At 38.0% G+C, this 16,128-nt stretch overlaps 1 protein-coding gene across 2 annotated transcripts in view; it reads left to right on the top strand.

The window, feature by feature from the left end:
• MTMR10 (myotubularin related protein 10) overlaps positions 1-16,128 on the top strand; it is a 55,555-nt gene that overhangs the window by 21,188 nt on the left and 18,239 nt on the right. For both annotated transcript variants that reach the window (XM_043554853.1, XM_043554854.1), the window contains exons 3-6: positions 205-341; positions 2,317-2,389; positions 3,061-3,203; positions 10,077-10,167. In XM_043554853.1, coding sequence (XP_043410788.1) covers positions 205-341; positions 2,317-2,389; positions 3,061-3,203; positions 10,077-10,167 — 444 coding nt within the window. The remainder of the gene's footprint in view (positions 1-204; positions 342-2,316; positions 2,390-3,060; positions 3,204-10,076; positions 10,168-16,128) is intronic.

Genomic DNA, 16,128 nt, shown 5'->3' with positions numbered 1-16,128 from the left:
GTGCCTTAATTTCTGTACTTATAAATGGGGGGCAGTCTCTTGCTGTTACTGGTACTGTTGTGAGGATGGAAACACCCATGGTGCCTGGTACCTGTAAGCGTCCCTTCTTACTGTCATCATCTGGAAGTAGTCCTTGTAGGCCACACAGTGGCTAGACATTTTATGGTATAGTTGTAGCTCACACAATATTTTTTTTTTTTAAAGGAGAAATTGTCGTAAATGAAGTCAACTTTGTGAGAAAATGTATTGCAACAGACACAAGTCAGTACGATCTGTGGGGAAAGCTGATCTGCAGTAACTTCAAAATTTCCTTTATTACGGATGACCCAATGCCATTACAGGTGTGTTTCATTTGTGTGTTAATTGTATCAAGGATTTGACTCTAAGGAGTACATATAATTCCATGAAACACAGGTGTGGAAAACTATAATAAAATCATTAAGGGATTAACGGTGTTGAGAATTTATTATATTAAAAATCAAAATAAAGTTTAAGAAGAATGTTGGGACTTGAGGAACAGAATTAGTGAGATGTGAGTCACCTTGGTTTTTATCCCCTGTGATTATTGCTTATGTATCCCTTTCTTTCTTTTTTTTTTTTTTAATTTTTTTTTTCAACGTTTATTTATTTTTGGGACAGAGAGAGACAGAGCATGAACGGGGGAGGGGCAGAGAGAGAGGGAGACACAGAATCGGAAACAGGCTCCAGGCTCTGAGCCATCAGCCCAGAGCCTGACGCGGGGCTCGATATGTATCCCTTTCAATAAGGGAGTTCTTATTTTCTTTCTTCCACATCTTAAACTGCTTTTAAAAATAAGATGTCCAGTTTTTACTAGTCATAAAGAAAAAAGTTTATTTAGCAAAAAATTGTGTAAGTGCAACACATTTTATAGATTTCATAGTATTTTTAACGAATTCCTTTTCTGAAACATCAAATTCTAGTTTGAAATTTCAAAATTTCTAGTACAGTTAGAATGAAGAAAAATATGAGTAAATTTTTTCCTTAATCACCCTCTTGCCATTTTATGGTCTCACTGGAAAACAGTAGTTCCATATAATTTCGGTTTTTAAAAGTTCGGATGTTCATTTGATTAACTTTAAAATTCTGGACTTTTCCTCAGCTTTTCTATTTTGATGTGTAAAGTGTTAAATACTTTTAACCCCTGGATTTTTATTTATAATAGTAATTATTCTCTACTCAAATATTTGGATTATTAATTATAAACTTTTGACTGAAGTCTTACTGGGGGTAAGTATATTTCATACAGTCATTCATTAATTTATCAAAATATTTACTATATATTTGTGTGTTTATTGCAAGATTTTGTAGGTATATTTAGACTAAAGGCATTTACAGATACCTAGTATGTAGATACACTTGCTTATTTGGCTGTAGACTAGGTTTTCCCCTTTGTTTTTAGCTTCATTTTTATCTCTGGCCCAGACTTCACTGTAAATGAGATGCATATACTTGAAATAGCATACATCTGATACCACTAATAGCCAAATAAGCCAGTGCTCTACTGTCAGCAGGTTAATAGTGTCAACTATGTTCAGAATTTTAAAATGAGTATAAAACATTTGTTCACAGGTTTTAAAAAAAAAAAAGCTATAATTTGCCTAAAGATTATTTCCAGTAGAATTACTGTTCTCAAAAGAGTTACTTTCTTTTTTTTTTTTTTAATGTTTATTATTTTTGAGAGAGAGAGAGAGAGAGAGACAGAGTGTGAGCAGGGGAGGGGCAGAGAGAGAGAGGGAGAGCAGTCAGCACAGAGCCCAATGCGGGGCTTGAACTCACAAACCATGAGATCATGACCTGAGCTGAAGTTGGACACTTAGCTGATTGAGCCATCCAGGCACCCCAAAAAGAGTTACTTTCTAAAGAGTGATTTTCTGAAATCTCCTTTGTAAAATCAAAATCTGATGACTTAAGAGTCCCTTTTTCTTTAATATTTAATGACAGTTTAACCAGAACTAGACATGTAAATGGTTGCCTATGAAGTGATTGACAATATTATATATCTGAGGTATTATAATGATATCGTATTGTAGTGTACAGTTTAACCTCATATATAAAAGTCTGAAGAGAAAGGTGGAGAGAACATGAACACAGGATGCGTTTCTTTCTTTTTACGACTGAAGTGTGTTCTAAGATACTCTGTCGATAATTAGAATTGTCATAGTGCTGCAAGCAAAAGCTTTTTATTCTTTTTAGGGATAGACATCACAGTTTCTCATCACATTTGACAGTAAGGCTCTTATTACTATTTGAGGTTATTGGGAAAAGACTTAACATGAACATAATTTTTTATTTCAGAAATTCCATTACAGAAATCTTCTTCTTGGTGAGCATGATGTCCCTTTAACATGTATTGAGCAAATTGTCACAGGTATGTAGTCTTTACTCAGTCCATGAAAACTGATTCTTCTTAGGAAGTATTGCTTAAAGAATCAGATACTTGGGTTGGAATTTATTTCTATAGGTTTACTTCCCCCTCCCCTTTTTCTTCAGTCCTAAGAACATTAATGAAAGAGAGAGAAGTCAATAAATTATTATATATTTTTTTAACATTTATTTTTGAGAGAGAGCTAGCAGGGGAGGGGCAGAGAGAGAGAGGGAGACACAGTATCTGAAGCGGGCTCCACTCTCTGAGCTGTCAGCACAGCTGACACACTCACGAACCGTGCGATCATGACCTGAGCCAAGGTCAGACACTTAACCCACTGAGCCACCCAGGCACCCCATATTTTTAAGTGGAAATATAGCATATATAGCTTTTTATGTTTTCTGAATATTTGTCCTCTCTTTAATTAAAATTTTAAGCATTAAATGTGTCTTAAGTGGTTTGTGCAAAGATCATTTAAAATCTAGTCAAAAGCAAAGTTAACACCAATCTCCCAAAGCTCTAGAAGTTGTAGACAGATATGACAGATTCCAGAGAAGCTGTGCTCAAATGGTGGGTAACTTAATTATTTTCAGTAATAATTTGTTCAAGTGTATGAAAGACTGGGTAACAAGAAAGAATTTTTATACATTTTTTCTTTATTTTTTCATTTTTAGTAAATGACCACAAGAGGAAGCAGAAAGTCCTAGGTCCCAACCAGAAACTGAAATTTAATCCAACAGAGTTAATTATTTACTGTAAAGATTTCAGAATTGTCAGATTTCGCTTTGATGAATCGGGTCCTGAAAGTGCCAAAAAGGTAATATTAAGCTTTATCAAGTTCTGTGTTTCACACTGTATTTACCAATATCAGTTCTGTATGGAAATTCTCTTTTCTCAGTTGCTCAGACTTTTTTTTAGGGGAAGTTATCAGATATCTCCTTAAGTAAAGTCAAAACCAAGAATGTTAATAGAACTATTTCCTTGGACTAATTTATGACTGTTTTAAAGTATTCTGTATAGTTGTGGGTTTTTTTTGTCATCAGCTCCTAATATACCAAAAACTATGATGTGAAAATTAGCGTATCTTTTGCATTAAGACCAGTACCAGCTGGTTTCTTTCTTGGTTAGAACTTTAGAAAATACCTCAGAACTTTATCAATGAACTAAAGGCTAGACTTAAGTTACCTAAGGGTTAAGTAAATATATAGTTATGGGAGAGACCTAATAATTATTAGTGCTTTAAAGAAATCATAGTGAATTAATTTGAGTGCTATTCACAGGAACAGCTAAAAACTAGGGACTTTTTCATTGGCTTTGTTTTTCTCTTGCCTTCTGGGGAATGTTTATTGCCTACTCATGGAATAAGGTTCATGACAGAAATTCCTACTTCCTTCATCCCACATTTGGCTTTGGCCAACAAGTGAAGCTGGTGGACCTAATACCCTACCAGCCCATCTATATGGTGCAGCAAATGCAGAGAATAATAACAGAATTTTCAGGAGAAGCCTGCTCCTACACATTGGGAATAAAGGAACAGTTTTCTTAGTGAAGTGGAACCTTCTTGCAGAAATGAGACAGCTTTTACACCACCAAAAAATGGGTGCATTTGTTTTCCATGGTTAGTAGACTTACCGCAGTGAATTTTCTGATGATTTCAAAATGAGGCTGTCAAAAATTCTCAAGGCAGCTGTCTTCATACACTTTGGTGGTTTCTTCACAGGAAGGCAAGCATAATAAGATAAATGTCTGAAAGTGCTGGACCACTGGGACTAGATAATCGAGCAGGGTGATGGTGGACTCTGTGGCTAAAAGTTTTCAGAGGGAGTCTGTGAAACCATATTCCAGCATGCTGCATTTTTGAAAAGTCAACTAGATTGCCTTTTTTTTTTTTAATGTTTGTTTTATTTTTGAGAGCGTGAGCAGGGGAAGGGCAGCAAGACGGAGAGAGAGAATCCTAAGCAGGCTCTGTGCTGACTGCGCAGAGCCTAACGCAAGGCCCAATCCCACAAACCATGAGATCATGACCTGTGCCGAAATCAAGGGTCGGATGCACAACTGACTGAGCCACCCAGGTGCCCCTAGATAGCTTTTTTTTTTTTTTTAAGTTTTTTAATGATTATTTCTGAGACAGAGACAGATCATGGATGGGGGAGGGGCAGAGAAAGAGGGAGACACAGAAACAGAAGCAGGCTCTGAGCTGTCAGCACAGAGCCCAACGAGGGGCTCAAACTCACAAACCGTGAGATCATGACCTGAGCCGAAGTCAGTCGCTCAACTGACTGAGCCACCCAGGTTCCCCAGCCCCTAGATGATAGCTTTTAAAACCCCTTTCAGCTGTTCATTTCTGCAGGTTGTGATTTTGGCATTTTACTAATTTGAGATGACCACTCATATATAGAAAGACTTCAGGCGTAATTAGGCAATAGACTGTATATAAAACATTTTAGCTGAGTTACTTTCTTGAGCTTAAATATATATGTGTAATTTAATCAAAGCATCAAGAATCTGCTTATGCAAACCTTAACTTCAGGATGTATAGCATTTCAAGAATAGGGACACCATAGAACTTAGGAGATTTAGTTAGGACAGGATTTTTTTTTTAAGAAATTGATACAGTGGCCCAATATTTCAGAAAGTTTCCTTTTCTCCCACTCTCAACTGTATTTTTCAGTTGATTCTATTTCAGTGATTGGAAATCATAATTATTTGGCTTTATTCTTGAGCCTTTTAGTATATACTTGCTGGTCATTTTTGATGTGTGAGGCAGAGTGCTTAGTTGAGAAGATAGAGTGTGAACAGCTGAAAATTAAATAGTGGTACAAACTAGTGACATAAAAGATGTTTCCACATAAGTGAGTAGTTGCCAAATGAATGAAACAGATGAGTGTTCTGGAAATTCAGGATATCCCTTGTGCTGCTGGTAAGTGATGGAGGGGGCCGCATTGAACGGTCTACAAAAACAGCCTAGTCCAACTGTTTATGCCTTTTCCCAAGACCAAGTTTCTGGCAAAAATCCTTTTCCCCACTATCTTAAAATATTAAAAGGATGTAACCTCAGGCCTGAAGGAAATGCTCTTTTTGTCTTTTGTACAGTCATGTTGGGGGGTAGGGAGGCACAGGAAAAAAATTAGAGGCAGTAGGAATGAATATAAATAAAGAATTTTTCCCTAATTCACACATTTTCAAACACAGAGAGGTTAAGGCGTGTGCTGTTAAAGCTTACTGGCTTCATGAGTTAAAAATGAGAATTCTAGCATAATTCTTTTATTTGAAGTGAACAAGTTTTCATCTAAAATTAGGTAACAGTTGGAAAGTTACAGCTTGACTATATCTCCCAGAAACTTTGCTAAATTTTCTCTGGAAATGCTCTGATTTTTTAAATTGTTTTAGGATGCATGTTTTAAAATGCACTGTTTCAAGATGCATGTTCAGAGTTCTTTGGTGGGTAAACCACTGATTAGCTTTGAAATACTAAAAGCATTTATATTTCTGTTTGAAATACAAGGTCTCAGAATGCTAAATTGGTTCACATTTTGTTAAATGTTGCTCTATAGCCTTCTGGTAGTCTAGTTACTGTTGCCTAAATTATGTTATGACAAAAGTAGATGACATTGTGCTACTGCATCCATTAGCATTCTTCATTATCCTTGGTCTGTCACAGGTAAATAAGGATATTTGGGACAGATCTGTATAAAGAAAAAAGGAATTTGATAATGCAGAATTTGGACACCTAGCCTCAAAGCAACTTGAAATCACCATTTCCTTTTGTAGAACCTCTGCTCAAAACTGAGGGACAAAAAATATATATCTTTTTCAATGATTTATCACTTATAAAATATATATATATATATAAAGATGGCAAGTGAAATATTTGTCCTTTGTCTCCACTTTATTCTCAGAATACTTGGTGGTGAACTACTTGTTCAGGCATACTTTCTAGAAGTGAAAATTCAACCCATCTATAGATTTAAACAATAAGTTGGCCTTTCCTGAACTTTTTTTTTTTTTTTTTTTTTTTTGTCTTGAATATGAGACTTAACTCCTTGGTGGCTTTTAGACCACAAAAATATAGGAAACCAGTTTTGTGTGCCAGTGTGCTAGAACTTGATAAGGTTTGAGCTTCCCTAGGGCTGCACCCCCGGCTGGTCTTAGAGGAGAAGCCAGCTGTGGGTACTTCTGGCTTCTGTCCACAAGAATCAGTCTTGGTCCAAAAATCACTTTAGAAGTAGTTTACTTTTTTCCTCCAATAAAATATTTACCATAATTCACTGTCTTTAATACCAAGATACTCTCATTCTTTATAATAACCAGTGCAAGTGAACTATTTTCAGGAGCAGTTTTTAAAGATGTAGAGATTTTCTAAAAATTTTTAATGCTTATGGAGTACATTACAAAATTAGAATAATTTTACATGAAAATGAGACCTACTTTTTTAAGTCTTTGAAACTCTCAGTGACAGAAGCTAGGAATGTGGACATAAGCTTTTTAAAGAGCGTGTATGAAAACGCTTGAGGGAGAGGAATGTTGGCTTTATTTCTCTTCTCAAAGTGTCCTACATAACAGCATGAATGTAACCCAGATAACGCAGGTGGTATGTGCCTATATCTGGGTTCTCAAAGATGACCCTCACTTAGGTTACATAGAAATACATTTTGCATCTTTTAATGACACTGCTGAGCACAAGCTTTAGTTCACGTTGTGCCCCCTCCCTGCCAAAATCCGGCATTGTGCCGGTGATTAAACAATATCAGTTTCACAAGATTGTTCATAGTCTTCTTTAAGTGAAGATGCTATTACACATACCCATTTGCTTTCCTAACCTTTAAAATGTGATGTTGTGTTATTCTTAAGGGCTTTTTAGAATTGGGCTATGTTGGGTTTTGCCTAGCAGATAGGCTTTGTTTGTTTTTGCTTTGTGGCCATAAACAGCGTATTCCATAATCAGTGATCTGTGAATTTCTTTTGTGTAAACAAGGCCTGTGGCTGCTTTCTAAATGTCTTAGAGAACATGATATGATCATTTCATTGGCTTAGAGCACTTTTCCTTACTATGTTGTAAGTAATTTTGTCCACTAGTATTTTTAGTGCAGCTGCTGTTATGCTCAAAGCAACCTCAGAAAGCTACTAAAGAGAACAAAAATGCTTAGAAGTCTTTAGGTCTTCGCTCAGCTCTGTGCAGAGAGGTCTTTCCTGGTCTCCTCTAAATTATTAACCTATTTCCTTCTCGCCTCACCATAACATTTCATATCCCTTCCCTGCTGGACTTTTTTTTTTCCTTTAGCACTTAAAATTATTTCACTTACTATAGTTTTTGCTTATCTTGTTTCGTGTCTGTTTTCCCCCCTAGAATGTAAGCTTAGTGAGGCCAGGGATCTGTGTCTCTGTTGTTCGCTGCTGCTGCCCCAGGGTTTTGGACATGGTGGATGTGCAGGAAGTATCTGTTGAATGAATGAGAGACGCAGCATCTACCCTTGAGGAATGGAATTTAAAACAAAGAACGCCTGTGCCCTTTTTATCTTTACTTAAGTAAAACTATTTCATGAATACTTTGTATTTTATCTATACTTAAAACTATTTCATGAATATTTTATATGAAAGCATAGCTAACTGAAGAGACACTTTATATCACAGTGGCTGTTATTCAGAGAGAACAGAAGCGTTTCTGCAGTTAATACTGGGAAATCAGCTCTGTCATGGGAAGGCCTGTGAAGAGATTCGAGTTGAACAGAGATGGTAGTTTCAGAGACAGTGTGGTTGGCTGAGCTGTGGAGAAGGATTTCCCGAGCAGCGTGTGGCAGAGGAGGTGACTGTGAGTGAGGCAGACACAGTATTGTGCAGGCACATCACTCTCCAACAGGAGACCACTGAAGGAATATTGGGATGGGAAGGGATGTCTGGTGGAGGAGAACCAGTTTGGGGAAGAGTCAAGAATGAGAAGATTGCATTTATTAGGCAGGTATCTGGGCACTGTGGCAGGTTATCCCGGGAGCAGAGTTGTTGGTCAGAATTTTATCTTCAGAAGAGAAATCTTAGGCATTGTGGACTTTTTTCAGAATGTGGGGAAGCCCACAGACATGCCGAAAGGTGAGTATGCCTTAAGAACATGGCTGTGATCGTGCAGAGAAATGGAACAAAAATGAAAGATAATCTTGAAAAAAGTGCTATGAAACTCATAGTCAATATGGTGCCCGGAGGAATAGGAAGTGGTGATTCGAGGTACGGATTGCAGTAGTCTTGCTGCTAGAAGAGGCTCTTTCAGGAAGACTGTTGTACAGATCAAGGATGGAAATGTAGCTTACTCTCTCTAATTGCATTAAATGGGACTGTCATAGAAAGCTCTCCTTGTAGCCATTGAGAAAATCGAGCTATTATATAAAGGTTTCAGGAACCTTTGGTAATTGTTTTTAGTCAGAACTAAAACTAATGATAAACTCTGTCCTCTTATTTGTATATATATTCTAATTTAGTAAAACAGGAAACATTTATTCTATAGAAGACTTTTAAAATGTATTTTAAACTAGAACTGGTTACAGTTAGAACCTGCATCAACACATCCCAAACACTGCTAATGGACATGGACTAACAACTGAACGTTTCCTGCTTGCTCACAGTTGGACATATGTCATGTGGCTTAACGCTTTTCCTTCTAAATGATATGTAATCTTTTCAAGTAAGATGTCCTCTTCTCTCCTTGCATATGTCTTATAGTTCTTCTTTCCGCTCTGTTCATTTAAGAGTGTTTTCTTCTACAAATTAGTCTAGGGCCTTGCAAACATAGAGCACTCTCTGTCTTTCCTTCTATCCAGCAGCAGTTGGGAATAATACCAACCATATTTCCATGTATGGAGCTTCTCCAGAAGCCAGGCATGCATTAAGATTGTTAATCCTTATTTCAGCCGTAGGTATTGTCTTCATTTCACAGATGCACAGACCGAAGCTCAGAGAGGTGAACTGATTTTGCATCACTTACATGGCAGGTGTTTGGTAGACCTACGATGTAAGCCCCGATCTGTTTGATTCCAAAGCCCACACTTTCTCCACCATAGGCATAGTCTCAAACCATTTCCTTAAACACACGTTTTTGTTTTTTGTTTTTTGTTTTTTGTTTTTTGTTTTTTTTTTTTTTGATGTACCTCTTTGAGCCATCCTGTACGTTAGGGTTTCTTGCTAATTTTTATTTTTTTTGTCATTGTAGCTTTTCTGTTAAGTTTAGGTTTTTTTTTTAATCCATGGGGTATGAACATTAAAATTTCATACCTTACATTAAACCTTCCAGATTGCTGGTATTAAGTCATTGTAGTCCACCAAAAATGAAACTATTTCAATCCTTTCCTTAGGACTGTATATATATGTCACTGCCTTTTTAGAGAATGCTTCTCTAGGTTTTGAGTTTCATTTATTTGAATAAAATTACTTTCCTGTTAAAATTCAACTCCGTAAACACTTACTGAATACTTAACCATGTACTCACTAAAGATTATAAACAGTGTCCTGGGGGCACAACAGTGAATGAGATACCTGGCCTTAAGGAGCTCTTTCACATTCTAGGTCAACAGAAAAAAACATGTAAATAAATATCTGTAATCACTGCCCCATCCAAGATGATGCTCCCAGTAATCAAGGCCTTATTGTACATTTTCATTTAAATAAGTGTGTTAAAATCAAATTCTAAATGTAGAATTTTTCCTAGGTATGCCTTGCAATAGCTCATTATTCCCAGCCAACAGACCTCCAGCTACTCTTTGCATTTGAATATGTTGGGAAAAAATACCACAATTCAGGTAAATATGAAAATATTAAATATTGTGACTAACTTTACTTTGTGTAAGTTTTATTCTTATGTTTGTCAGAGGCTTCCAAGTACATGGGCTTTAATGACTGTAGAATTATGAACTTCATAACTGTTAGAGAAGTGAGCACTATATACTAAAAGAGACAATATTTGTTAGATTATTTCTTAAAAAGTGAGCAGGGAGAATCTGCAAGCAGCTATAAACATAGGCTTATAAAAATCATGTCAGGTATTTTATCTACAGTCCCTGGCTTATATTTTATGGTGAAGAAAGATCTCCCTCCTCCCCACTTTTAATTGGTAGCTTGAGTTAAAGTAATCTTATCGTTTAAGAAAACTGGCAGAAAAGTAAAAGATATTTGAAATGCATGATCTTTTCTGGCATGGTGTGGTTTCATGCAAAAGCTAGAGTGGTTAGACTTTTCAGTGGACTTCATTAAGATCATCAAGATACTGACTTTATATTTCTGAGTAAGATTGATGAAAGGAAGAGGAACATCTGTCCAAAGGACAAGTCTATTCTAGGCAGTTTCTGTACAAGTAAAATAGTACTCTTCATATGCTGAACTTGTAATTACATCACTCAGTGTGATGGCATTGCCGGGGAGAATTCCAGTTGACCATGTAATTCTGTCCTTTTTTAATATGCAAAGATAATTTTAATCAACCATTTTTTTTAAATCTCATAAAAGGATAGAGGAAGAACAAAGAGGTCACATCTCATATCAGCCCTTTGTGGATTAGTGACCTGCTGAGGCACATGCTCTCCTACCATTAAGGAAGAAAAAGAAATCAGTTACATATTTGTAATGAAAGATCAATTCACCCCAGCATGGTCTGGAGAGAGATCTTACAAATTAGTAGTTGTACTGGTCTTTCATTTTGTTACCTCAAAACATTGTAGTAACTTAAATCTATATAATAAAAGCATATTCAAGTATCACTAGACTGTAAATACATTAAGATGTAGGAACAGTACACAGTATCTGCAGATGCATATGCTATAACTGTATTTTCACTCTTTTAAAAGATACTTGTAAGCACCATAGAAATGGTAGCTTTTACCATATGGTGCTATATTTATAGAAATTGGATGAAAAACTATTTGTTGCTTAATTTTTCTTATCAAAATGTAACTAATCATAACTTAGGTTTTAGCAGTACAATTGACTTTTTAAGTGTATCTCTTAACATAAACTATAAAATTCACTTACAACCTAAACATAAAGTGTCGTAGACCCTGCACTACTTGTTAGGTGACTGTTTCTTTGGATCATCATCAAGCTACAGACCATCACCATCAAGGTTATTTTCAATAAGATCCTCACCCAAAGTTGCAAGAGAGTAACTGAAATGCAGGTTTCAAGAAGTCCAAGAATTGTAGGAGAGAGCCTTTGATTCCCACTTAAATTTGTTTACGATACAGATCAATTCTTGATGCTATTTTTTTTCTAGTAGAAATGATTCAGTCCAGGGTTTAGATGCATGACTTCTGCAGTAAAATGTAATGACTTGAGCTCAGCAAATACAGTGAACTTCATTATGCGTTTGGGAACCTGATGCCTGCTTCAGTTACTTTTCAGTTTTCTTCATCCATTCCTTGTGGGCATCTCTGGGTTAATTATACTTTAAATAGTTACTCAACCCCTAGCTCTTCTTCTACTGGGTTTTCTTATTTACATCAATCAGATCTATAGGTCTTCTTACATATAGTCTGTTGATAAAATTTGATAATTCATACTTAAAATATTCAGGACCACTTTTCATATTACATCCTTCAGTCACCTCCTCCTTTGACAGGTACTTCATAAACATAACACTTGACCAGAGTTTTGTTAAGATTCCTCATAGGGTAACATCCTTTAATATCCTTCCGTGCTGTTGCAGAAGCATAAACTGCATCTTTAAGATCAAAAGAAGCCTGAAATTTCCACACACTGCAGTCAGAATTCACTAATTTGTGAGTGAAAGATGCCCACTAATCCACTCTTGAACTTCTGGATGCCACCTTGATTCATTGGCTGGATTAAAGAATAAAGAAGTCCTTTTTGCAGGCAGGTAGGTGACAAAGCTGTTTCCACAAATAAGATCTGAAGTTAGAGGATGTCCCCTGCAGTTACCTAAGGACAGAATCTTGTGGAGGAACTTAGGCACTCTGAGGTTTTCTTTCACATTGGGCATCACTTGCATAAAAAAACAAAACAAAAAAAAAAAAAAAACACATCTCTGAAAAGCTTAGCAGTCACCCAAGTACTTCTGAGAGGATCCCAAAGGGATGATGCATAGCACCTACAGGCCTGGGCCATTCCTGCACGATGACGCCACAGGACGCGCTGGCACAAACAAAAACAGTGGCTCTATTTTTTTCTTTTTTAACTTGAAAGGACCCTGCTTTCATCAGTCAGATTATTATTGGGCAAATAATGTCCTCAAAGTACAGATTCATCTTTGTGATAAAATTGATAAGATGTCAGATTATGCTTCTGGTCTGAAGAAGTGCAAACCTCATGAAGTTATCTGTAGCCTCAGTGTTGGCAGCTCTACTCCGTGGCAGAGCTTGCAAATGCTGGGATGTAACCTCAAGCTGTGATTAGACTCATGGCAGAAAGTAAACGTTTTCAGTGACGTTGATTTTATTTTGTAATTTTGTCCTTTTTATGAACTTAGGTCTTAGTGTTAGATTTTCCATTACATGCTTATTTGAAAACCACTTACAGAGTACGTAGTCCATTTGAAACAGTGTAGGAATTTTTAAAGTTTGTTGCTTGTCAGTTCTTTTAAGATTCTTAGTGTAGCTATACAGGGCTGTGACTGATCTTCCTGTCTCTTGATTACTAGTGGTTCCGGGCCAGCCTCCTACATCTTTTAGAAATGCAGCCATCCTGGCCACACCCCAGGCCCAAAGTCCAAATCTCGCTACCCACTTCATTGACTCACTCTGTTGAACTTAACATCACAGCTCTGTTTTTACCCTTTTCACCCTATGGCTTCTAATTCCTGCAGTATCATCAGAGTGATAGTCTTTCTTCTCATATGGTGACCACTTTTATTGTCTTTGCTGTTGCTTGAGACCATTCTAAATATGGATGAGGCTAATTTAGTGGAAACTGTTGTCGATAATTTCAACACAGCCTGGGATTAGAGTTCTGAGTTTCACAGAAGATAGCCAAGGTCAGGAATGCCCACTGTATAGTTTCACTTTTAGTTGGCTAATGAGCTATCCTCAAACCTCACTCAGGTAACTCTCAGGGGAGCTGGATCTCCCTAAGATGACTGATTTTTGCCAGTCTGTTGCTGCACCCCTATTAGTAATCCACTGGTAGAGCAGGCTGCAGGCATCAGGCCTTTGGGATTTCTGGAAAGCATTCGAATTTCCTGACTCTTTAATGCCAGATTGAGTATCTGCTACACATTCTCTAATAAGCTCTCCTTGAAGAAGATGCAGAGCATACAGCCTAGTGCTGGTTGTTAAGAAACAGGCAGGTTTTCAGCAACTCAAGCCTATAAAATAGTAAACAATGCATTGTCTTACAGTTTCTGTCATTTGATGTTCAGAAAATTGGTCTTAGTTAGATCTTGAGACTAAATCTTGCCAGAGAAACAATCTCATTATGTTTCTTAGCCTGGCTTACTAAAGTCTGTAACTTCCAAACACTCCAAAGTATTTGGTCCTAGACTCCTAGGTGAGGGTATCCTGCCAAACTATTTATGTCACTCTTTGAAAATTGTGAGTGTGTTCTTTATACTTCTTTTTCCGTGGTGGTTATCTCATTGTGTGGCGAGGACCTCTGGTACAGTGTTGAATGGTAATCATGATAGCGGGCATCATTTCTGTTCTGGTTTTGATGAAGATGATGTTTACTGTGTGTTTGCTGGTAATTACCCTTTATCAAGTAAGGAAATTCCTTTTTATTCCCAATTTGCCAAAGTTTGTTTTTGTTTTTTTTAATTATGAGTAGGTGTTGAACTCTATCAAATATTCTCCTGCACTTTGAACTGATCATATGGGTTTTTTTTCCCCTTTAATTTGATCATATGATGAATTACTTAGATTTTCTAATATTGTATAGCTTTCTGTGGTTATTAGTGTTCTGGAGCACTGTGTAAAGTGAGAATTGCCTGGAAATTCCATGAAGGTTCTGTGTCCTGCAGAGGTTACAACTCCCAAGTTCTTCCGCATACATTCTTGTACCTACCCCAGAGAAGGCTCTAGATGGGGTGGCTCCAGGCTGTGCGCTTAGCTTTAGCATTTGGATTTTAAACAAGCCCTGCTAAAATCAGAATCACTGGGTAATCACACAGGATCCTTTCTAATCTAGAGTAGCACTGTCCAGGGATGGAAATATTCTCTCCTCTGCATTGACCAGTATAGGAGCCACTAGCCACATGTGGCTCTTGAGCACTAGAAATGTGGCTGGTACAACCGAGGAACTGCATTTTTAATTTAATTTTGTTTCAACTTAAATAGCACATGTGGCTAGTGGCTAGTGGCTACTGTTTGGGGCAGCACAGACCGAGAGTCTTGGCCCCATCTAATTTTCCAGCCTCTCTTCCCCCATCCTTTGCATCCCTAAAGCTCTAGCTGTATTTCATTACTTGATGTTTTACAATTACACCATGTGTTTTGTGTTCTGCTCTGCCCAGCATGCCTGCCTCCTTCTCACTAGCCACCTGGCAATGTTTGGCTCATTCCTTAGGACTCTGTTCAGTTGTGGTCAAGTCCTGAGGCCTCTCCTGTCCCGGCCTTTGTCTCCAGCGAGCTCTAGGGTCATTTTCCTCTGTGCTGTCACTGCACTCATACATTTGCCTCACTGTGACTAGTGCTGAGCTCACCCTCCTCTGTCTCGTTAGCGCTTTCAAGACAGAGAGACAACCTTACTTTTAAATTTTCGGGCCTTAGTACATGGTAGGTTCTCAGAAAATACCTGTCTCACACCAGGTGTTAAATAGTCAACAGGAATGGGCATGGCGTGTTCATGGGATGATGGAAGGGTTTCTTTGGCTACAAGAGAGAATGGGGTTAGGCAGTAATGAGACATAAAGATCAGGTCAATTAAGGGCCTTTTAAGCAAAACCATGTAGGTTTGCTTAAGGAAGTTGGAAAATGAGCATGAGGGAAAGTTGAGGCAAGAGTATAGCATCATGAAAGCATGGTTTTGGGGGGAATGTGTCTCGTGGCAGGCTGCAGGCCAGTTTGAGTGCAGCACGTGCCAGGGATGTCAGCAGCCTTCAGGGGTGAGACACAGGACCAGTAAAGATCATGCCGTCTGTCACCCTGGATCGCCAGGGTAGATGAGGCTGATTGCTGAGATGTCCTCTTTCTTTCTGGTCATTCTGCAGGCTCCTGAGGCTGTGGGCTTCTCCCAGAGGGTAGCAGCTCTCCTTGATGACAGAGGGCTCCTTGCTAAGGAAGTTCAAGTACACTTGCGCTCTGCTGAGATCCCCAGATGGGAGTGGCCCTCTGGTGGAGAACAAGGAGCACTTGTGAGCTTATCAAAGGAAAACAGAGTAGATCTAGAAGACCCAAAAATTTTATAGTGAGCCATAGAAAGGATTGAGACATCAGTATCAGAAGGATGAAAGATCTGGACCAGAACAAAGATGATTGGATGCATTCATTGTTCCAGGCAAAATGTAGAGAAAATGAGCAGTTGAGGGCAGGGGACTGAGGGAGGCTCGTGAGTGGTTTCTGTGGAACGGTAGGGATGGAAGACCATTGAAAAGGAGAAAATAAATGGGGAGGAAATCTGCGCAGCAGGCATTGTTCATCATTTGGGAAGGTGGTCAGTAACAGGGAGGAGGGAAAATGTATAGCCTGGGCAGCTGGAGTGGTGCAGTGTGGTCAGATGAAAGTCTTTTCAAAGTCAAGGTGACTTACTTGTGTTTGAAGGCAAAAGGGATGGAGCCAGTAGAAGGACAGAAAAACCAGCGGTGCTAAAGGAGTCAGGAG

The sequence above is a fragment of the Prionailurus bengalensis genome, chromosome B3 (assembly GCF_016509475.1).
Source record: "Prionailurus bengalensis isolate Pbe53 chromosome B3, Fcat_Pben_1.1_paternal_pri, whole genome shotgun sequence".
In the NCBI taxonomy this organism is placed as follows: Eukaryota; Metazoa; Chordata; class Mammalia; order Carnivora; family Felidae; genus Prionailurus; species Prionailurus bengalensis.
Note: the sequence above shows the minus strand (reverse complement) of the source record. Positions and strands in the feature narration are given on the sequence as shown.